A 24,053-nucleotide genomic window follows, 5' to 3' on the forward strand; every position below is an offset into this window, starting at 1 on the left:
GAATGGAGGTAATGAAAGTGGTAGGTTTGTAAAAATGAGAACCCAGCATGTGAGAAGCACTAACAGAGTGCCTGCGCACGGCAGCTGCTCAGTCAGGGGCCCGATAATATTCCCAGGGGATCCAGAGCCTTTTGCTCCAGAGAAGAGCACTGTCTCAGTAAGGTTTTGAGTTCAATCTCATGGGTTTGCAGGATAGGTTGGAAGGGGTCAAGAACTGGAGGCACAGGCTGCCATCAGACAGGAAGCTGTTTTTGTTGCTCAGCTAAGACCTGATGAGGGACGGACTGGAGAGAGAAACTCACTAGCATTTGGAGACTGACTTTGTGCCTGGGGACAATGAGTAGGAGTGTTTCCAAGCTGATGTCAAGATCTCCTACCTTTCCACACTGCCTTTCTTCTTTTCTGCTTATTGCGTTCCCAACGTCTGGCGACCCTCTCTCTGTGTCTTATCTTGCTGACTGGGAATTTAATTTCCAGCAATGCAGTCATTATACTGAATTCCACCACAGCGAAAGCCCGTGGCATATTCTGTGGGCAGTATTGTAACATGCACATGTCTGCAGTGTTTGGTTGTCTTTAAAAACTCTTCCTTACCCACACACTGCGGAGGTTCATGGACCGTTTGGCCAGGCATAGGTTCCACGGCCTCACCTGGAGCTGAAAAGTTCAGCCGGAAGGAAAGCCCACCTCATCGCAGGGTCCAAGCAGGGGAGAAAGTGCATGTGCTCATAGCGTGAGAGGCCAAGGTCTCTCAGCACCCAGAAAGAGGCTGCCTGGAAGGTGGGGTGCTTCAGGCCACTGCAAATCCTACCTGTCACAGACCTGAGAAGTAAGTGGAATGGACATGGTATGCTGGAGAACTGTTCCTCGGGCCCCCTGCAGAGCCAACCAGCTTCTCTGCTGCATGTGTATAGGTGACATGTGGCAACTTACAATTCCCTTGGCTTTATTCCCTAAACATACCTCTCCTCTCCTTTCAAAAAGAAAAACAGAAAAATAAGAATCTCGGAAGCTGGCTTGTATTGCAAAATGAACCCACTTAAAATACACTTTTATGAAGTGTTCTGCCATTCTTTTTTTTTTCCAGATGTTCATGTAACATGACAGCTAGGGTGCAGTAAACCACAAAAAGCTACTTTAAAGTGGAGGGATTTGGCTTAAATCCACTGAAACAGAGCTCAGGCGGATCTAGACACCCATCCTTAACTTAGTTTAATTGTACCTGGATTGTTCCAGGTCTCTTGGTGAATTTTTGAAATACTTGAGTGGAGCAAGGTGGAGTTAAATACCAGTTTTAAATGGCCAGTTTGTTTCCTGCCTTGCATAGCAAGTTGAAGTGGGTGTCTCACAAGTTGCCACCCTCCTGCAGGCCAGAACACTGCCAAGCTCTCAAAGCCATTAAAAGTTTAGGATTGGTAGGGTCCTTCAATTACAGAGATTAGCGGCTCATTTGGTGGATGACAGACGATACTAAGAACTCTTTGGCAACCTAGAGAAGCCTCCCAGAGGGCCACGGACCCCTCTCTTCTTTCCCCAAAGGTACAGCTGCTTTGTCAGCTCCCACAGGCCACGTGCAAGGCAGGATGTTGACAGGTAGATTTTCTTAAGTACTAGCCATTAAAGTCTCAAGTCTCTTTGTGGGCCACATTAAGAGAAACCAAAATTGTTATGAATTAGTGCCAGTGTTTAGTCCAGACAGCCTCAGGGGGTTGAACAGCATAAATATATACAATTTCAAAAGCAAGAAGTTCTGCACTCCATATGGGGAGCTAATGAAATGCAAATCTGATACTTCAAGTATTGTTCTCACTCTGATGTTCAACTCCTTTTCTCTTAAATGGAAAACAGAAGGACTCAGCAGAAAGACACCATAAAGTGGTTTCTCCCACTTGGTATGAAAAGGACACAGAACTAATCTTTTTTTAAATAAGTGGAGCTTTTCTCATGATAATTTTAGATGTTTCCACAGCCCGCTGGTTTTCATTCATGGCAGTTTCAACCTTACCTCACATCGCACTTCTTTGGCCTTGCTGGCTACACCATGGTCTTTGCCCTCACTTGACTCAAGAGTCTTTAGTGTCCTGAAGTCTTGGGCTACCCAGGGTCCATGTGATGGAGATCTTGAGCCAGGATAGAGTTTTCCCCTGTTGTATGTTTCACCCATGCCAAATTGACTTAATTGTGCCATTTAAGTTGGGTGGTTTTACATCATGATGTTCTAGTGACCATGTTCATGGCAAATGATTGTCTCCAGACCAAACCAACCTGGAGAAGTCTGTCTGGTCCAGAGTCTCTGTCCACAGCCCAGGAGTTGTGGTGGTGCTACAACTTGGACTAGGGAAGAGAACAGGTCTTATTCTAGAACATGGACAAATTGGCGTGTTGCTTAGGTGCTCTAGTTGGGTTTGAAAGCATGAAATAGAGTAGTATTTATACAGTAGGATTCCCCAATCTGTTCCTTCCTGTTGGCCTGCTTATTGGTACATGAAACAACATGCAGTATCAACGGCAGGATGGATGCTTTTAACAAGATCATGTCAAAATCTAGAGAAAAGGACAGACAACAGAGGTCCAGAATGAGCTGTGTCTTGCCCAGGTCCTTTCCTCCTCATGGGCTCTGTGGCCACCCGTGCACTCATCCAGCCCTCTTGGCAGAGCATAGGTAGCCTTTGTGTGAAGTATTTCTGCCTATCATCTGATTCTTGCAAACATTTGTTTCAGTTGCTCAGTCATGTCCAACTCTTTGCCACCCCATGGACTGCAATAAGCCAGGCTTCCCTGTCCTTCACTGTCTCCTGGAGTTTGCTCAAACTTGTGTCCATTGAGTCAGTGATGCCATCCAACCATCTCAAACATAAGCACCTTTAAAATAAGCACCATGACTTCTGATTCTTTTTTAATACTCCTGGGCCTAATGGGTGCTATAGACAGAGAGGAAAACTCTAGTGAAATAATGGCTCTGAGAGCACTTTGGGAAGTTTCATGATAATCCTACTTATTGATCAAATAGCTGCACTTGAATATTAATGTTACATAAGTATTGCTGCTTTTTTTTTTCCTGGGTGGAAAAATCTGCCTTGCAGAATATACATAGTTTATTGTGCCCTTTCTATAGTGAGACACTGTGCTAACCACCTTGCATGTGCTGTTTACACACACACCTTGTGTGTGCTTTACACACACAAAATTTATTTTTTTTTAATTTTTAAAAAAATATATAGTTGTTATTATCTTTGTTGTATAGATGAAACAACTGGGGCTAAAGAAAAAATTTTTTCCAAGATCACACTGACCAGAAAGTGTCAGAGCCAAGACATGATTACAACCTATCTGATGCCAGAGCCCCTTCCTTCAACTGTTACACATGAAGGCTGTATGCCTTGCTCTATATTTGTGTGTTTATGTCTTTATCCTCTGTCCTAAATGTGATTCTTCTTGAAGATCATAAACAAGAAGAATGAATCAAATAATGTTAATATGAGACCTTAGTGGTAGCTTATAAGGAAGTAAGAATTTTTAAATAAGTCTGGGTCTGATGCTTATAAGCAGGACAAAAGAATGACCCTATTGTAACAGCTAATAATCTGATTAAGATTTTTTGCCCTAGTTAAGACTTTTGGTTATATCTTAAAAAAAACATATTTTTACAAGCTTTTTTTTTTTCTTTACAAGCATGTTTTAATTTCATCTTTTTTTCACATTCAACACTTTGTTGTCCTGCCATAATCAAGACATAAATCCTTCATATAAATCAGTAAATCATAGGAATTAATGGTAAACAGGAAAACAGAAATCAGATTTGAGTTTTTGCTCAAATCCTTCCCTATGAGATATTAACTAGATAAGCATTATTTGTTAAAAGAATTTGGGATTAGCAATCAACAGTGTTGGGTTTGTGTTAGATACTGTGCCTTTGTATGCATTTGACCTTGGGCACTTCTGAGCCTCAGTTTCTCCCTCTATTAAAAAAAATCTTCATGGTTATTTTGAATGCAAAATGAACTAACATATATGGACACGCCTCAGCTATGTTATTTTGTATATCAACTATTCCATTTTTTAACAATAACGTTCTCAACATGCATTTTTAATTTGAGAGCAAACCTTAAACACTCCTGACACATAATCAAGTTAAAAAGTTAATTTTCCTCTTTGACCTGCAATTCGTTAAATACTATGTATTAAACAGTTGTGTGTGGGTGTTTCCCCTAACTTCTCATCTTCCAATCCCTTGCTTAAGGAAACTAAATGGTAGAACATAACAGCTTTGTTCTCTGTGTCAGCAGAGCATTACAAAGCCCAGAAAGAATGTTAAAGCCATTTCAAAATACTATTTTTAGGTGCAACACAGTCAGGAAATAAGTGTTCACTGAGAGATTTTGAGAAAAATGGTACCTGAAGGTTGGCAACTGGCGTAGCAAAATGAGTTATCTTGTATTAAATTGTTAACAATATCAGCTTGAGTAGTCACAACAAATTAAAACATTCTTTCTCCAGGTTGAAATTATCCAATGATGAAATCAAACGAGCAATTCTAACCATGGATGAGCAGGAGGATCTGCCCAAGGACATGTTGGAACAGGTGAGCTGGCGGGTAACACTCAGAGCACAGGTTATGCCAGACTCTCAGTGGGGAGGGATACCACGGAGACCTAGTTGTTGTTAGTAGACAGTTTCCTCACCTCTCCATGGAGGAGGTCAGGCCAAGGTTCCACGTGGCTCTGTTAGAAGGCCCTAGGACTTGCTCCTCCCCTTGTTCCTCAAAATGATGGGAGAGAATTCCTGCGTGTGCTAAATGCCTAGGACCCTCGATGCCAGAGTCTGTCTCTCATGCTGCTGCCATCAAGCTGTTACTCCTCAGCAGGTTACATAAATCTACTAGCTTTAGTAGAAAGTGTCTGTTTCACTGGAACACTGAGAGTCTCAGCACTGTGAGATCACAGCCTGCACTGCAGAAGCTGAATCACTGCTTAATCCCTGACACAGTTGTGTCTCGGTCTTGGCTCATCATTCCCACAACCACAAAAGCCACTGTCAACCCTCTGGCGCTGTCATCGGCACTCATATGTCTCATAAGGCAGGATGTGAACTTCTTGGGGCTGGGTCCTGTCTTCGTAAATTGTATCGTACTCTTCTTGTGTTGTAAATGGCAGTAAATTCAAATGCCAGGGCTAGCAAGTGTAGGGTAGACTTAAACATGGTCAGTATACATCCTTGTCCGTGAGATCTGGAGATAATTTGTAATTTTTTATGGCCAAGCACCAAGTCAGAGGTGGTGCCCTAGCCTCTCTTCATGCAGTATTTCCATAACACATTCTGTGTCGCCACTGCAGCCGTGTTGTGTTGTCAGCAGCTTGGTTCATTTAGCTTTCAGATGATACTGTTGGTAATACTGTGCTGGTAGATAACCCCAGGGACCATTACCTATCTCTTGGTCTGGGCCTTAATTTTCCTGTGCTTTATGGGAATGTCTCTGAATAATCTAGTCCTGTTTTGTCTCCTTGTCTGCTTGTCCTGCCGCAGAATCACGTTTTGAGAGAGTTTGGTCACAAGGCCCCACCTGTTTCTTAGAGCCAGGTCCACCTGCGGTCATGGGTGGACACAGGTGGTCACGAGTCCAGGCTGAGTTTGAGGTGTCACCTGTAGGTGTGCTCGGCTCCCAGGAGCAAGGGGAAAGGCTGTTTTGCTCCGCTCACAAGGGTCCCGTGGTGGTGGGCTACTCCAGCTGGAGCGCCTGTTTGGCTGGGCATGCTGTCCTGTTTTCACTGATTTTCCCCAAGGCCTCAGCCACGAGGCGGGAGGAGTGATGTGCGCGGGGTCACCGCACCTCCGTGGGCCCGCCCCTCCCTGAAACCTCTGCAGCTGCAGTCATCCGGGGTGAAAACCCTCACGCTCAGCAGTGGAAAAACTTTTTCTGCTGTCCTTTTAAGGTTTGATTTAGTTCCCAAAATAGTTAATGACTATGTTTCCAAGTCTGTTAGGATGCTCTGTGCATAAATAGTTTCAAACTATTCCTAAACTGAAAATGCCTTTTTCGAGCATTTTGCAGCTCCTCTCCCTCACTCTCCTCTCCCTCTCAGAACACTCGTCAAAACAGAGCCTCTGCCCCTGAGAAGTGGAGCTCCGCTGCCCTCTGTCCCTCCCCGGCCCCCAGGTGACCCTGCTTTGCAAATGCTGGTACCAGAAACTGCTTCACCCAGCGTAAAGAACTAGGCAGAAGGCTCTTTGGTCGTTAGGTCTTCAGCCTCTGTTGACAAGGTTGTATGTTTAAAATTCCACCAGATCTGTTTACTGTGAAATTGCATCCAGCAAAATTCCTCCTTGAGGGAAAGGATTTCTGAAGCTTGCCAAAAGAGCTTGTAGTGCAAATAGAATGTACTTCAGATAAATACAAGGGAAAAAAGAGGTCTACTGAAGCAGACTCTGGCCAAGTGGGATCCTTCTGACCCAGTCTCCTGAGAGCTCTGAATGTCGTGCTCTCTGCTCGTCTCCCAGGCTTTCTTTTCCTGCTCACTCCAACCCTCCTTCCTGTGCCTGAACACAGCATCCTTTACGACTCAATATGGTCTGCATCTGAGCCAAGTTCATCCCCCCCTCTCCTGATGCTTTTAACCACTGAGATCAGATCTCAGATGAGGTCACTCCTCTTTCTTGGGATGCACACCTTTCTCCTCGTCACCAGATGTTTGTCTGACTCTTCATTCTTTTCAAAACTGTCCATACACTCTCTGTTCTCAGCTCTACCTTGAGAAGGCCCAGGCCTTTAGTCTCAGCCTCTCACTGTTGCCCTTGGGAATAACGAGAGAGAGAGAGAGAGAGAGGATGACTGTGTTATCCCGAACAGGGGTCTGTGAACTCAGCAGGCAGGTATGGGGGAATCCCTGATACTAGAACTGAATTCCAAAAGGTAAAAATCCAAACTCAGGGGGAAAAAGCAAGCCTTGTGCTCCCGCTTGCTCCTTCCTTCCTTTGCCCTACCATCTTCCCTCCTGCACGGAGGAAGCAGAAGACATGTGTCCCATCCAGTGTCACCACTGGAACAAGGGAACACCCTCGCCTAGATGCTCTCAGGCCACCAAACCTATGGACTCCCTGGCGTCCACTTCCACCTCTCCTCCCTCCACCCTGTGAGGGGAGAGGGGACCCCTGGCCTCTGCCCTGGCCCATCCTTTCCTTCCAATCAGAGGACCCTGCCCCTTTCCTCGAGGTCTTCCACCTCGCCCTCTCAACATGTAACTTGTTCAAATCCCAGCCCTTCACACACACAGACCTCTTAAGACCACCCATCCCCATTTGCTACTGTGCTCTCTGTCTTTCGACACAGTCAGTTCTTGAAAGCCTGTTCACTCTTCCTCACCTCCCTAAAGCTGTTCTCACTGAGGATATGCAATTCCTTGTTGCCAGAGCCAGGGGACACTTTGCAGTCCTTATCTTCCTTGATATACTGGTGGGTGTCACAGCGATGGCCGCTTGGCCCACATGAAACACCTCTTTCATTGGCCCTGTGACTCCACATGGGTCCTTCCACTGCCTCTTGTGAAGGTCACTCTTCTTCTCATCCTCATCTCATCAATGCCGGTTTCTCTCAAGCCCTGCTTTTCTTCACTTGATGGAACCCCTGGTTACCTTACTCACATCCGTGCATGTTGTAACCCACACCAGAGCTTTGTCTTTCAGATTTCTTTGGAATTTCAGACCATTTGTCCACCTGCCTACTAAAAATCATGGGCTTCTCAGGTGGCTCAGTGGTAAAGAATCCTCCTGCCAATGCAGGAGATGTGGGTTTGATCCCTGCATCTGGAATATGCCCTGGAGAAGGAAACGGCAACCCACTCCCTTATTCTTGGCTGGAAAATCCCATGGACAGAGGAGCCTGGCAGGCTACAGTCCATGGGATTGCAGAGTCAGACACAACTTAGTGACTGGGCACACACACTACTAGAAATCATTGCTTAGTTCTCTTGTCAATATTTCAAACACTAAATTCATCTTCTCCTCACCCACCCTCCAACCTTCTGCCTGTTCCACTCTATGTACCTCCTTGCCTGGATCGCATCCTTTTGACCTTCATTTACCACAGTCAACAAGTCAGGCCAGTTCAAACCACCCCCCCCACCCCAGTAGCTTTAGAACCTGTCCATCACCCACTCCAAGACACCATTATCTTACCTAGATTACTGCATCAACAGTCTAATCACAAGCCCCTAATACTTCTGATCCTTTCTGATTTTCTCTATTCTGCAGGCAGAGTGATCTTTTTAAAATGCAAACTCATCCCCCCCTACTTAAGATTTTATGTTACATCCCATGCCTTCAAAATAAAGACTGAATTTCCTATGAAGCCCTTGCTCTTCCCTGCCCTCCTCCACTTCTCCCCTCCCCCACTGCCATGACAGCTGCTTTTCCTCCTTTATAAATGCTATGCTGCCCATTCCAGACCTCAGCCCATTGCAGACCCCAGATAAGCACTCTGCCGGGAATATATTTCCAACCTCACGTCGTTCATCTTCCTCCCTGTAGTTCCACTTCTGTTTTTCTGCTGGCGGTACCCAGACTGACTGCCTTTTCTGAGGTCCCTTAGTTAAACCCAACAAACATTTGAAAGTCTGCTAAGTGGACCACCCAGTGCCAGCACTGAGTTGTGGGGAGGACTCTGGGGCCCAGAGGCTCAGCGTAAATTTTTTCTTTTAAAGTCTGAGAATATTTGATCTAGAAAATAGCACACACACACAGGCCTGGGCATACACATACATGTTTGTGCTTTTAAAGGAAATTAGACACATACAGAAGTGCTTTTTCAACTTGAAGTATTTATCGCTGTCTCTTCTACATTCCATGCTTATTTCTTCCTCCAAAATAAAATATGGAATCAAAAACTTCGAGTCCCTCTGTGTCCCTCTCACCCAGCTCTACATAGAGCAAACAATGAGATGGAATTAGATGAGCCAAAGAAATAAGCAAATTGATTGGAAAATACACATAGCATTACTCATTCCAGCATGATATATAGAAGGAAAAAAAAAAGACAGCTGGAAGTCAAGACCCAGGTTCTATTTCTAAAGATCACAGGCACTTGTTTTATAATGCTGGGGAAGTGGCCTAATCTCTCTGGAATACTGATGTATCATCTTCTCATGAGAGTATTGAATCTTCAGGGTCCCTCTAATGGTCTTTGTAAAGTAGGTCTGGGAAAGAACTTCTCAATTCTGATTGAGAGGCATTAAAGAACAGATAGGTACCAGAAGTGAATCTTACACCGGTTTAACTACTTTCAAGTAAAAATAGAAAGTTTTTTCCCCCCATTTTGTTTGAAATATACATCACTATAAATTTAAGGTATGTGGCATAATGGTTTGACTAACAAATTTGAAATGGTTTCCATAATGTTAAGTTAGCACCTATCATTTCATATAGATAAAAATTTTTTAAAGCAAAAGTTTTTCTTCCTTTGTGATGAGAACTTTTAGGATTTACTCTCTTAATAGGTTTCATATATATCAAGAAGCAGTGTTAATTATATCCATCATGTTGTACATTACATCCCCAGTACCAGTTTATCTTGTAACTGGAAGTTTGTACCTTTTGGCCACCTAAATGGAAAGATTTTATCATGTCTATTGTATCTTAACAGTCACCTATGAGGAGAGCTTATAAATTAAAAATTAAAATTTCATCGTGGGACAAATTTAACTTGAAAGGGTGAAAAATCAGGACAAGAATTTTAATTATAAACCTCAGTTTTAATATTTGTGTGTACTTTCTAGCTCTTGAAATTTGTTCCCGAAAAAAGTGATATTGACCTGTTGGAGGAACATAAACATGAACTGGATCGGATGGCCAAGGCTGACAGATTCCTTTTTGAGATGAGCAGGTGAGTTTGAAAATGTTTCGAAAGCAAAGACGCCCCTAGCCTTTCTAAGGAAGTGAAACTTTTTTGATTCCTGTTGAATTATCTGGGCCAATTAACCTGGCTTAACTTGAAGTCTTTTTAAATCCACCAAATCTCCTCAAATCTGAGTTGTGTGGAACTTGACTGTTCTGTTTTTGTGCGTTCTTACCCATGGGTAAGCCAGGGTCAGGGTTTCTTCACAATTATCTCTATCTCTGGGCCTCTGACTCATGTACTTTGATCTAATCAAGTTAACTTTTCCTGGTTCCAGTCAGCGTCATTCTTCTCACCACTTTGATCTCTTGGGATTCTAGTTCACTCCTCCTTGTACTTCAACATCTCAAGGTTGTTGTAAAATAGAAAACAGTGGACAGAGTCAGAGGTAACAGCCTGGAGCCCACATAACTAAATAACCAGGGCCTAGATGTCAAATCATGACACTTGCAGACATCACTAATCAATCATGGCACTCTTCCCACGGAGCCTTGGCAAGCTTTCTCAGCCCTTCTCCAGAAAGCTCCCCGGCAGCCTCTGCTCCGTAATTGAATTTGGCATGTGAGCTGAGTCGATTTGCCATCCCAGGCCTAGCGAATTGATTCTGCATTAGGCAAGGACCAGTGGTCCTGAAACTCTCAGTCAACCTCAGAACAGAGCGCCTCCCCTGAGTGCCGATGGCCTGCGTGGTGGCCAAGGTAATCATGCCTCTCACTCTGCATTTCTGCTGTGTCTGAACTTATTTTTGTTTCATCCCAACCTGCCATTTCATATACTACTGTAGAATAAAGGATGGTTTCAAAATTTTGACAGGTGTGCATTTGTCCCTTCGTGTGGACAAATACATGACCACAGTAGCTGCAGTAGCTGCCCCTTAGTAACTGTCTAGGTCTTGGCATGCATCTTAATCCTATCAGCACTGCCAGGAGGGCTGTCAGGCAGGGAAATATTTTCTGCCAGCTAATGGAGGAGTTAAGATTCCTGCTCAAGGTCACTGAATAAGAACAGAACGTGGGCTGCATGTGTCTGATTATATGGCATAGTTTGGGATGAGGGCTGATCCCTGGTCCTCCTGAACTGAAGTTTCCACTGAAGAGCAGATCAAACAGTGATTTCGGAAGGTCTGGCAGAAGTGCCCACTCTCACCCACTCAGAAACACCAGGCAGCCTGTCTTGGTGGTGGTCGGAGGCCAGTTCCCTGTTACCTCTAGGTGCTAGTTGCTCTCCTGGAAGGCAGAGCTTTCCAGGTCTGAGGGGCACAGATAGGGAGCCAGCTGTGAAGAAAGAGGAAGGTTTGGGGACATGAGTGGGGAGAGACAGTGTAAGGAAAGAAGCCTGGAGACAAGTTTTACCCTACAATTCTGCCAAAGGCAAATTTGTGGAAAGTGAGGCAGCACAGGAGGAGGGCAAGCAACAACCTCTTATTTGCAGCAGAAGAGAGGAGTCTTCACATTTTCATTCCTTTTTATCTCTTTTCTGTTCTTAAGAGCTGCTGGGACTCTGAGGAAGAGAAGGGGGCTTCAGTCAACAGCAGTTAGCTCCCAGTTTCTTTTAGCAACTGCCTAAGCTGACTGGAGCTGAGGACCTGCTGCCCTTGCCGGAACATGGCCTGTAGGGCTGTGGGAAGTGGGTTCTGCAGGCATAGTTGGGCTCAGGCCCTGTGCTTCTGTCCAGGAGAGGAACTCTCTGGGGGCGGGGGAGGGAGAAGAAGGGGGAAAGGCAGCACCGGTGCTCCAAGGTGCCGTCACCTTTGAGGGAACATAGGTGTATTAAGTGTTCATTAGTTGATGCTTGCTCTTGCAGAATTAATCATTATCAACAAAGACTGCAGTCGCTGTACTTCAAAAAGAAGTTTGCAGAGCGTGTAGCAGAAGTGAAACCCAAAGTAGAAGGTAAAGTCAAGTCCCTCAGAATGGAAATGCTATTCATCCCAAGTGCTCATGTACAAGTGCAATGCAAGTGCATATAGTCAATAGAATCCCTTTGGTGATTTTTTTTTTCCTTGAAATCTGGCGGAGTTCTGGCAGATAATTACTTAAGGTCTGCACTCTGCTTGCTGTCCTAGCCTGAGTCCTGGAGCTCACACACAACCCCTGGGCTTTTGCTATCTGGGTGTTGGTGAGGAATTTGATTGCTACTAACACCAAACCTACAGTTAGCTTTCTTGCAATGGGGCCTTACTGGACTTTTCTAAAGGAAGATTTGAGGCTGGATGGTGGTTTGATTTTGAGGCTGTTCGATTTTTAGCTGTTTGAAATGTGGGCAACTGAAGAGCGCAGCATAGAGTGCAGGCTGGCCTTGGGGCCCTGGTGACACCTGCTGCTGTGACTTGTCACACGTTTGCCCAGTTTTTCTGCTGGTGAAATTGATCAACAGTCCTGTGATCTGACTCACACCAGGCAAGAGGGGGTTAGCAAAGGAATGTGGAAAATGCAATCAACGCTCTATGTATTCCTAACTGCTTATGGTTGGTGAGTCAACCAAGAAAAAGAAAGGCTGTGATTGTGCAACTGCCTCTGGGTCTCTTGAACAACCTGAGCTGACTCTCCTGGCCCCCTCGTGTCTTGCTTCTGGTATAGGTGTTCAGAAAGTGCTCCCAGATAATCTAATGACCCCATCTTACATCTTTGGTATCTGTTATCAGGTGTGTGGATTTAGGATGAGAATCACTGAAAAGTCTTGGTCGTAATAGTTTCGTGTATTCTTGTTTTGAAGCAATTCGTTCTGGCTCAGAAGAGGTGTTTAGGAGTGGTGCCCTGAAACAGTTGCTGGAAGTGGTTTTGGCATTTGGAAATTACATGAATAAAGGCCAAAGAGGCAATGCGTATGGATTCAAGATATCCAGCCTAAATAAGATCGCCGACACCAAATCCAGTATTGACAAGTAAGTATGGAGGACCTGAGTACTTAGGTTGGGGCTCAGCTTTGCACCTCTGGGCCTCCTGACACTCAAGTGTCTGGTCTGCACTTCTCCTTCTCGTCCTCCTCCGACTCGGATCCTCTCTTAACTCAGGACCACGCGAATCCCAAGTTCCCATTGGGCCAGTTATCCTTCACTTTCATTCCACAAGGATATCATCTAGTCCAAGTTTTTTGTGTTTGGGGTTTTCTCAGGTAAACATTTTGTATCATGTAATACGTGAAAGGCAAGCTCACACACTGGAAATATACAGCTAGATGAGTTTTCACAAATTGAACACATCTGTGTAAGTAGTGCCCAGATCGAAAAACAGAACATTACCAGCATCCTAATAGTCTTCTCGTGACCTCTCCTAATTGCTACTCCTCCACAAAGATAAGCTAACAGCTGAGGCTAGGATGTGAGGCTTGCTGGCTTTTTAGATTGTTTTCCTTGGTACTTGGAAGTGAGCAGCTGTATGCAAAGATGAGTGTATATATGCGTTCTGGCGGTTGATGTTCAGCTGCTCACCCCAAGACTCATTAAAATGCTTCCTAGAAAGTGTGTTTTAGGTAAACAGATTTTTGTTAGAGACACCAGGATATGAAAATGGACTGGTGTCTTTTACTGGCACGGGCAGTAGGCATATTAACTCTAGCTTCTCTGAGAACTGTGGTTCTCTAAGGTTCTCACTGTCTTGGAAGGAATTTGTTTCAAAGGTAAACGTCTCTGTAACCTGAATTCTTTTTAGAAATACGGCGGTTCACCCTAATTATTCCCAACCAGTGAGCTTTTTACTCTGTATTTTCTATAGGATTAGTGAAGCATAGCATAATGGCAACCTTGAATCCATCCTATAAGAAATAAGCAATGTGTTTAGTTGTAAAGCTAAGCCTTATTTTTGCATTGTGTAGAAATAGATTAACAAAGGGCAGCTGATATATTCTCTCACCACCACCTTATTTTTCATGGAAGCACTTGATCCTTTCAGAGCCCTTTCACATCTGGTTGTCACAACAGCCTGTGAAGTCCCCAGGCCAAGTGCTGTATTGCCTGTTGTCAGATAAAGAAAGGCGGGGTCAGGGTCAGGGGTCTCATTTAGCTTGTCTGAGGTCACAGCCAGCAAGGTGTTTGGCCTTACAGGTATTTGACAACTGTTCTGGTGGTCTGCCCATAGCTTTCCTCTACCAACAGGCAGATCTTATTTGAAGGTTGTAGTAGGTAACTGCAGCATCTTACTTGCATATGAAGCGCAGCCATCTTTTAAGGAAAGGAGTTCTCTTTCCCTGGGCTTATAGGTTGGGGCAGAAGAAAACCCTCACCACCAGTCAGTCTTATCCTCCCTCCAGCCCCCCACTCCACACACAGGTGTGTGCACACATAACATGCCCTTAATACCCTTTGCACCCCACCCTTCCAACTTACTGATAACCTGGCACTTACTACATGATTATCTATTAGTTAATATAAAAATTTCTCCAGTACACAATTAGCCTTTTCAAAACATTAAAAAACAAAACCATTTCTGATCTTTTTCTTTTTCCTCTTCACTCTGCATTATAGGCTTGTTTATGGTAATGACCAGAGAATAATCCAATGTAAGATGTTTAGTTATTGTTTTTATTATTCAAGAATTTATATTCATTCAAACCAGGTGTTATTTGGATAACAGACAAATATAGAAACTCTGATCTAGTTTTAAGTCTTTCTCCACACAAACAAAAAAAGGTATATATGATTGATTAAATACATTTATTTCTCTGAAATAATGAAGGAAAACAGCATTAGTCTTTCTCATGATGGGCTCTGGAATTTGCCCCTCATGCAACCAGCACATGGCAGACACATAGATTCTGTGAATGGCAAAATTGAAATGGAACAATACAGCTGAACATCTGCAAAATAAGTGACAAGAACTATTAGCTACTGTTTTTACTTTACTGAACAATGGCCCTATAATTATTGAGAGCAAGAAAAATAAGGGGAAATTTTTTTCCATGTGAGCCAGTTATCTCAGAGAAATAGGATTGCATTGACTTCTAGGAAGCTACAAGGGTAACCAGAAATGGTTTGCATTGATATGGAAAAAAATTGTTTGTCAACTTTGCTTCACTTTAGTTGCTGGGGAGACTGTTGTGACTTAGCCTTGTGAATTACCAAACTGCCTAAAAATTATGGAAATGGTTTTTAAGCAGTGTGTTTGTGTCCTCCTAATTATGGTAACTTTCAACAGACTAAGTGGTTCTTGATAGTGGGAAGTTTTTAAAATTACTCAGCCTGGCTCCCACTTCATTCCAACTGATGAATCCCAGGTTGACCCAGGCATCTGGGGTTCACATGATTGTAGTGTGCATTGGAGTCAGGGACAAGGGGACCAGACTCCTACCGTGTGGCCTCATGGATACAGTTATCGGATGCCTGCCTTTTCAGCCCAGGTCAGTCAGGGTTCAGCCCTGTCAACACTGAAGAGGGAGCCAGTTATGCAGTTAGGAGCTGAAGTGTTGCTAAAATTAGGCTGCGAGGATATCATACCCATGATGGCACAGTCCTGCCCCAGTTCCAGGCCCTGCCCTGAAATGGGGGCGGCTTCCTAACTTTCCAGCCACCCTTTGCTACAGCAGCAAAACAGATGAGGTCAGAGGGGGAAAGAGAAAAACAAATGAGCCAAAAGGGGAAAATGTTATCCCCCAGACCAAAGAAACCTTAAATGAGAATTCTTGGTAATTCCCATCAGTGGGTCACTGCTCTGTACTTTCAGACTTGAAAATTAACGTCCTCTTTCGTGCTTTGGGTAGACATCCCTCACTCCCCACCGCACCCTGCTTTGTCCTGAACTGGCAGGGCAGGCCTCGTCTTTGGGTGGATGCACTGTGAAGGGATGTCCCCATTGGCAATGGTTCAGACTCATTTTCATCACTCATCGCATTACCCAGATTTGGAAGGGTCCTCATTATGGGCCAAAAATATAATTCTCATCCCCTGCCCTTCTGTTTCAGAAGATGCGTGCTTCTTTTTGACATCTGTTTATGTAAATCCCATGAAGACTCTCCTCTTATCCCTTTCTCTTGAGAATTCCTGCTTTACAAGAACCTCCAAATTTTAAAAGTAATGTAGGAATATAGCTTTCTTTTGGAATCAGACACTTGAATATGCAAATCATATGCCAATATCAACCATGTTTAATACTCTCTCCTCTAACTGTAGGAACATTACACTTTTGCACTATCTCATCACTATTGTGGAAAATAAATACCCCAAGGTTCTCAATCTAAATGAGGAGCTGCGGGACATTCCTCAAGCAGCAAAAGTAAAGTAAGTACTAACAGTGAATCGTTTCAGCTTTTCAAATCCCTTGTCTGTGCTTTAGCCATTGAGATAGTTAGTGGTACCTTAAGAGGGTCCTTCTGTCTTGCTTTCCCCTGAATACTGTATGAAGTAGTTTGACTCATTTCCAAGTCACCCAGATGTATTACATAATTTTGAATATATGATTAACTCTTAAAGAAGGGAGTTAAGGGTGCCAGCACACTCCCTAACTCCCACTGCACAGTTTGAAAATCCAACATGTAACTTTATAGTTGACCCTTCCTATATGAGTTCCTCCATATCCATGGTTCCACATCTGAGGAATCAGTCAGCCGCAAATCACTTAGTCCATAATTACTGGGAAAAAATTGTGTATAAGTGACCCTCACAGTTCACACCTGTGTTGTGTATACTTGTTCTAGCTGTTTTGGAATACTCCTGGATACGATTTTTAACTTCTGCAAAACCTAATTTTCTGAGTTATGAAGATACAAGGAAGAAATGTGGTTTCACTAGTAGTTGGAAGGGGTGGGTCTCTTAAAATACAGGTGGGAGCACCCTTAGTTAAATGAGGATATGAGGATATGTCATTAAGCAAATAGAAGTGTTGCAGGTCAGGGCGTTGCTAGTATCAATTTTCCCCGGTGCATACACTCCCAGAAACCAAGCAGCCTTTTAATGGAAAGCAGTCTTTATGCAAATGAAGGAATACAAATAAAGTAGAAAGTTGCCAAGTTTTCCCCATAAACTTCACATCACTTTTCAGAGACCTCGTGAGGGGCAGGCACTTTTCTTTGCTGCTCTTCCTATTGCACCCAGCTCCCCTCCCCCCTTTAAAAAAAAAAAATACTTTAAACTACATCTTTTTGCAGTCATTTTGAAAAATCTGATGAGAAGCCTAATTTTTTTCCTCTGTAGAGTTTGGGAGAAATGTACCATGATGTAAGACATGAAATTAAAATGTGAAGGTAAATGAAGTATTGGTGAATTAAAGTCAACAAAAATGAAAATTAGTGAAACTTTAAGAAAAATCATTTTTGATTGAAATGTAGGCTATCACCTTGTAATAGTGGTACTGTCAGTGAAAGTCGCTCAGTCATGTCTGACTCTTTGCGACCCCATGGAATTCTCCAGGCCAGAATACTGGAGTGGGTAGTCTTTCCCTTCTCCAGGAGATCTTCCCAACCCAGGGATAGAACCCAGGTCTCCCGAATTGCAGGCAGATTCTTTACCAGCTGAGCCACATGGGAAGCCCTCATACTAGCGGAGTTTTCGTGAAAAGCAATACAGTAATGATGAACACAGCACACACATGATTGTGCCTCAGCTCTTTCTTTCCCTTGTCCAAAGGCAGTCACACGTGGCAAGAAACTTATTTCTACATACAGTAATTTGCTTAAGTGAGATTTTTGTGAGATTAAAACATGTCATATTTCTATTTTGTCCTTTTTAACCAATATACATATATGTATGTGTATTTATATACATACATACATATATATATATATATACATATATATACCATACTTGCTGGCTATGGAAAACAAGAAACACAATCCCATACCTAAATTTCATAAGTTTAAAATGTTGCTGCCTTTTTGTGAGATCTGAATGCTGAAGGGAATTTTAAGCATTTAAAATGAATTTTAATTTAAAAATTTTAAACCAAAGAGTGTGGATGACCAAGAATGAAATATTTAAACTCATCATATATTTAATGCACAAGTATAAATCCCATGTTAGTTACTAAAATGCTGCCATTTACAACAGCATGACTGAGCTGGACAAAGAAATAAGCACGTTGAGAAGTGGCCTGAAAGCAGTAGAAATGGTGAGTATCTGTTTCTTGTTATAATTCCAGTCTCCTCACTACTGTGTCCAGCGGAGGAGTTGCCAGTTGCCTTGGCATGCTGGTATGCTTGGGATGAACATTTACTATTAAAATGCAAAAATAGAGAAGCAAAGGCAGACTGTGTTTAGCCTGGCGACACAGCAGCAGGCATCACGGGACCTGGGACACTGGACCCAGAGTTCTACCACTTTCCCATCTGTGATGCAGGACTGTGCCCGCGGACTGGGCTAGAGACTCTTCAAGGCCTCCTCAGTGTTCTGTTCTTATGATAAATGTTCCCTCTCAGTAGAGCAATGGGACTTCTCTGTTGTCTTTGTGTCGGCCCTTTGGGGAGTATGCATTGAGCACTTTGAGGGTACAGTCCATTCTCAAGGTGAGGGGATCACGATGAGTCAGAATGCTTGCCCTCCGCGTGTTACAGTGGCCAGGAGCAGTCAGTCCAGTTCACCTCCTGTAAAGTGATGGCAAAGGTGCCTTTCGAAGGAAGGTGGTGATTTAGGTTAGCTTGGGCCTTAGGGACTAGCTGGCGTGTGTGAGAGGAAGTATCTCTTCTAGATGAGATGAATTTTGAGCTGCGGCTTAGAAGGAGGGTAGAGTGAGCTTAGGCACAGAGGAGGGAAGCCATCCCAAGTCTGTGAGATGACCTGAGTCCGGGCTCCACGGAAGGAAAGCAGGTGAGCGTGCTGGAGGAAGAGGAGCCAGTGGCCTTAACCCTGATTTGAGGGCACAGCGCCTCGTGGGTACACATGGGGGCTGTCACCAAGACGGAGACAGATTAGGGTGGAAGCCTCGCTCCCAAGAGCAGACAGGGCTCTGGCCTGGCCCTTGGTGCAGGAGGCTGGTTTACAGGCAGCTCAGGAAGGTGCCCCACAGATCAACTTACGGGTAACACCAAAAGGACCCTCCTCCTGCTTGTAAAACTGCCAGAGAAAGTAGTTGGCATCATTAAAGAAGCTCTAATACAAATTCAAATCATGATGCTAATCTTTTCTGTTTTTGATAAATTAAGGAGCATGTGAGGTTTTTTTTCCTTTTTTGGGGGAGGGAGAAGAAAGACCTGGGGGGTAGGTCACTGTTTAAAAAGTGCAGGAGATGAACTGAGTGTGCTATTTTCCCCGGCCCCTGTGGCTGGGAGACTATGAAGGAGCATGGCGCATGGTCCTCGGCTTTCAGAGGCCACACAGGGTAAGGGTTTGGGACAAAGCTTGTTCTAAGCCTTCACTCTGCTGCATTTCCTCCCAGTGGAAAGCTTTCTTGAGACTAGCATGGCAGCTATGACAGCCCTAAAGTCTGATAATGGATGCTCTGACCCCTGCATCCGAGCTAGTTCAGAACAAGGCATAAGAGAGAGGTCCCGAGGAAGTTGTGTGTTTGCCGGACTTATTAAATGTCATTTTGCTGAAATCTCTCTAGCCCCTGGGTCATGTAGATTGTAACACACTCCTCATAGGAAAGGACCTACAGCAGCTGCCTCCTACCCCTGGCAGCTTAAGTGTTAAGAGGGAGGAAGTATTGGGGGGCAGACTTGAACCTGTCCAAATATTCATGTGTCCCAACTGTGCTTTGCACAAATCAGTCGTACTGTTGGAAAGGTATCAATGGTGGACTTCTCATGAAATTATGCATTCATGAAACACTTTAAAATTGCTTTCACATCTCTGTACCTCACACATATACTCCCTTTCCAGCCCAAGTACTAGAATTGTGGCAATTTCTTTTAATCAGAGCAAGTTCCATAAAAGTTTCCACTTTTATTTCACTTGATTCCCCTGGTAATATGTATATTGCCCTCCTTTTGTGAGTGAAGAAACTAAGACCCAGGCTACTTGCCATGGATAAAAATCAAGTCAGTGGTTGAGCTGAATCGACCCCTAGCCTGTGACCTCTACTCTCCTGCTTATTAGACTTGTTGCCATAGCAGGTATGGAAGAAAATAGAGATCCAGAGTAAGTCAACAGATATACAGAAAGGTTGTTACTGAGACCCTAGAGTTAGAGATTGAGTTCAAATTTTGGCTGTATCACTTATGGACTTCTTGACTTTGAGCAAAGAATCCCTCTGAACCTCAATTTATGTGTCAATACAGTTGGCATAATAATTGCACACTCATAGAGGTTTTGTGGGATGAAATAGGAAAATGCATCTGGCAATGGTTAAAGTTATTATTGAAATGAAATTTGAATAATCTGTGTTCATCACATGGTAATGGAGAGGATGGCTAATTAACACAACACTAATACCTCTACCTGCCTGTTCACAAAACCCAAATGGTATGGATGAGAAGAAAAATGGCATTATGGTGCCAAACGCTACAGCTAAAATTCTACTGACCTAGATATTAAAGCTTAGGAAATAAGTAGACTTGGCAGATACAGAAAAAAAGGGAAAAAACCAAGATACCAGAGTTCTGAGCACAGAATATCTAACAAATTTTCTTGCTTTTAGTCACAAACCCTTTTAATCCAACTTGCTGTCCCTTATTTAACTTATATTAATTTTATCCAAATGTTAATCTGCTTACATTCTAAAGCCAGTATACAAAAACCACACCAATAAAGTACTCAGATGACCGGTTAAATTGCATTTTGCAAATGTCTTTGCACACATGGGCATGACTCTGGCGGGGTGGGCAGAAGCAGAGCAGGACACGAACTACCATAAGATGTTTCCGCAGTAGTCTTGATGTGTTTGCCATTCTGACATCTTACATTTGAGGCATAAGGAAAATGCATGCATCGCATCTGAAGCCTGCACTGACACTGTCCACCCCTGTGTTTAGGAGCTGGAGTATCAGAAGTCTCAGCCCTCACAGCCCGGAGATAAGTTTGTGTCTGTTGTCAGTCAGTTCATCACTGTAGCCAGCTTCAGCTTCTCTGACGTTGAAGATCTTCTAGCAGAAGCTAAAGACCTGGTAAGTTTTCCCTTGCACTCTGAGTATTGCTTGACAGGGCTGGTAACTTTCAGGTATTACAATTACTCTTTCATTTCTAGGACTGTGATCAATTGAAACACAGACTTCCTAACTGGCCTATGTCTCTTTAGGTTAGTAAGACCTTGGAGTGTCTGAATGGTGTTAAACCAGTGGATACTGTGACAGCTGCTGCTTGGTTATTATTGGGCCAAGGCCTTGTGCTTCAGAAACGTGTAACATGCTCTCCTTACAAGAGCAGATAAGAGACTTAGGAGAACAGGGTGTTCCCTCTTTAAATCTCACGTCTAGAGATTTAAACTTACTAAATGATAGGCACTTTAATTCACAGCCTCTTCACAAAAGGTATAAATAGGACTTTTAAAATGAATTTTGCTATTACAAAATCTTGTTTTCCTGTAAAGGAGAAGTTTTCATTGACAAATACCCAACACCTTAAAATCCCGCTACCCCATCTCACAGTGTCTCTCTGGTTATTTCCTTTTCCAGAATTCACACACATTCATATTCACGTGCCCATTTCTCTCATCCTCTTCTTGTTAATAAATGACAGCAAGCAGCTACCCACCCACCCTATTGAGTTCGTCCATAGTGCCCATTTTTTAGCTATGACAACCCTCTTTGCTTGAACTTGACTCTTGCCCTTGAAACTTGAATAATGAATCTCATTTTTCTGTGGTCCCCTGTTCAGTTGTAGATGTGGATGATTTTGTATGTAAGTGTACACACACATGGTTAAAGTTCAGAAGCAGACTGTGTTAAGATACACTGGCTCATTTCAGCATGAAACCCCACCTCCTGATACCCCTGACGGAAACCAGTGAACTGGTGTTAGCAGCCTCCACTGTGATGGCCCCCACCCCAAACCAGACAGTACAGTACCTACTTCATCAAGGGCTCAGACATTTTCCTAAGAATCCAGTGAATAGTTAATTTTTTATTTACACACACCCTACTTTTTTTTAAATGTTAGTGTGGGAACTTTAGTCTGGGACTAGTTTTCTTCAGATTTCCAAGACCAAAATATACATGACTTCATCATCACTAGAATTCCTAGATAAAAAGATCATTCAGGATGGCTTGAAGTGCATGAACTTGAATGCTTTCGAAACGCAATTGTAGGCTATCTACTGCTGTTTTGTTCATACCAGAACTTTTAGAAATTAGCTTATAAAAATCATGGAGCAAGCTAAAGCACTGTGTGTGGTGTGTGAAGAATGTTGTATTTTTCTCTAAAGAGCTTAGTTTCTAATACAGTAGCTCCAAATAAGTAAAAGATCAAGGATGCCTCAGTGAAAAGTGGTTAAAGAATATTATTATAAATTTAAAGATATGAAATATATGTATAATTGAGAACTGTCTTAAGAATAAATGTTGAAAATATTTCCTTTACGTAGATAATACTGCCAAAACATCAGAGAAACTTAATATATTAAAGGCAAGCAATGCAAGAAAAATAAAGCAATTAGACCATGAAGTATTTATGTAGTCCTCCCCAACCTAAGAGTTTCTAACTATGAAGAAAATGAAAGAGCTGGAAATTTTTAAGTAGTTGATAAGGCATAAGGAGTGAGAATTCATTTGACCTTGAAGCTAGAAACACCATCCTTTGTAGCTTAGGCCTAATAGCATCAGATCCTTACAGAAGGAGGTACAGTTCTTAAAAACAACTTGACTGGCATTGAACAGTATTTGGATGGCCAAACTAACGCTAAGACACTTGAAAGCATACTATCTCAAATTATGAAGATAAGTGCCAAAAAGAGCTAAAAATGGAAATGTTAAAACAAAGACTGGCTGAGCTGTTTCATTACTGTATATATTTTTTCATTTAATTTTTAAAAATTACACCTTAATATTTTACATTTTAGCTGTTTCTAAAAGATTTGCCTTGAAGGGGGCACTAAAACAAAGGTTTTGGAATAAAATTGTATTCTCAGTCATGAATTTGGGGTTGCCTTAATGATTCCGTAGTTGGTGATTGTTTTCTAATTGAGGCCCAGGAAATAGAGTAATACCAGCATTATTTATGATTAGGAAAAACAGCTGATTTTGATATTAACCATATGGCACCAATAAATGATATTAAACTACTTCAAAGAAAAGTTAATGGGCTAAGTTTCCTTACCCCTGCTGAGTTTTCTATTAGTTTTATACCCTGAGCACTTTGTCCTCTGGTATTCTGCTTTCTTGTTTTTTACTACTGTTTAGTTAACAAGAAGTCATAGGATGTAATCATAGATGTTAAGCTGAAATGAGGTGAATAAGAATAAATGGTTTCCCAAAATGGTGGAGTATTAAATTTTTTCCTTTAGAAACGATTAGATATGTTTAGCAGCCAAAGGTAAATCCAGCGAGTTATATTTGACTCAACTGGAGCTTCAGCCCCTCAAGAGAGATCGATATTTATGTGATCATGGTGTTCTCTTGAAACACTGAACTTCTTAAAACCTTCTTTTTCCCAGTTTACTAAAGCAGTGAAACACTTTGGGGAAGAGGCTGGAAAAATACAACCGGATGAGTTCTTTGGCATTTTTGATCAGTTTCTTCAGGCTGTGTCAGAAGCCAAACAAGAGAATGAAAACATGAGAAAGAAGAAGGAGGAGGAGGAGCGCCGAGCTCGCATGGAGGCTCAGGTAAGAGGGCAGGTGATGGGCCAGTCCCACCTCCTGGAAGTTCTCCTGCTACATCTCCTTGGTTTTTAGGAAGCACTCCAATGTGCTGGCAAGGAGGAGGGCATCAAGCCCTCTCTAGAATGCTACTACAGTTTAGTCAGTAGAAAGTTTCTCTTCAGCAATGTGACAGTCTATACCCAAAGCCTAAAAAACTATATTCACATCCTTTGATCTGGAGTTCCACTTCTTAGAAGTCTTTCTCAAGAAATAATTCTACATTTCTACAAAGAGAACAGCACTCTTTATCATAAAGCCCTAACCTGGGACAACCTAAATGTTTACCAACTGGGCACTGGTTCTAAATGATGTTCAGTCCAGTACGGTTCAGTCACTCAGTCGTGTCTGACTTTTTGTGACCCCATGGACTGCAGCACGCCAGGCTTCCCTGTCCATCACCAACTCCCGGAGCTTACTCAAACTTGTGTCCGTTGAGTCGATGATGCCATCCAACCATCTCATCCTCTGTTGTTCCCTTCTCCTGCCTTCAATCTTTCCCAGCATCAGGGTCT

General features: G+C 43.0%; 1 protein-coding gene across 1 annotated transcript in view; it reads left to right on the plus strand.

Annotated features, from left to right (window-relative positions):
• DAAM1 (dishevelled associated activator of morphogenesis 1) overlaps positions 1 to 24,053 on the plus strand; it is a 178,279-nt gene that overhangs the window by 150,575 nt on the left and 3,651 nt on the right. The window contains 8 exon segments of the mRNA XM_043472208.1: positions 4,498 to 4,582; positions 9,765 to 9,871; positions 11,687 to 11,775; positions 12,599 to 12,767; positions 15,987 to 16,094; positions 17,859 to 17,919; positions 20,720 to 20,851; positions 23,335 to 23,505. Of these exon segments, the coding sequence (XP_043328143.1) occupies positions 4,498 to 4,582; positions 9,765 to 9,871; positions 11,687 to 11,775; positions 12,599 to 12,767; positions 15,987 to 16,094; positions 17,859 to 17,919; positions 20,720 to 20,851; positions 23,335 to 23,505 (922 nt within the window).

The sequence above is a fragment of the Cervus canadensis genome, chromosome 6 (genome assembly GCF_019320065.1).
Source record: "Cervus canadensis isolate Bull #8, Minnesota chromosome 6, ASM1932006v1, whole genome shotgun sequence".
Classification (NCBI taxonomy): domain Eukaryota; kingdom Metazoa; phylum Chordata; class Mammalia; order Artiodactyla; family Cervidae; genus Cervus; species Cervus canadensis.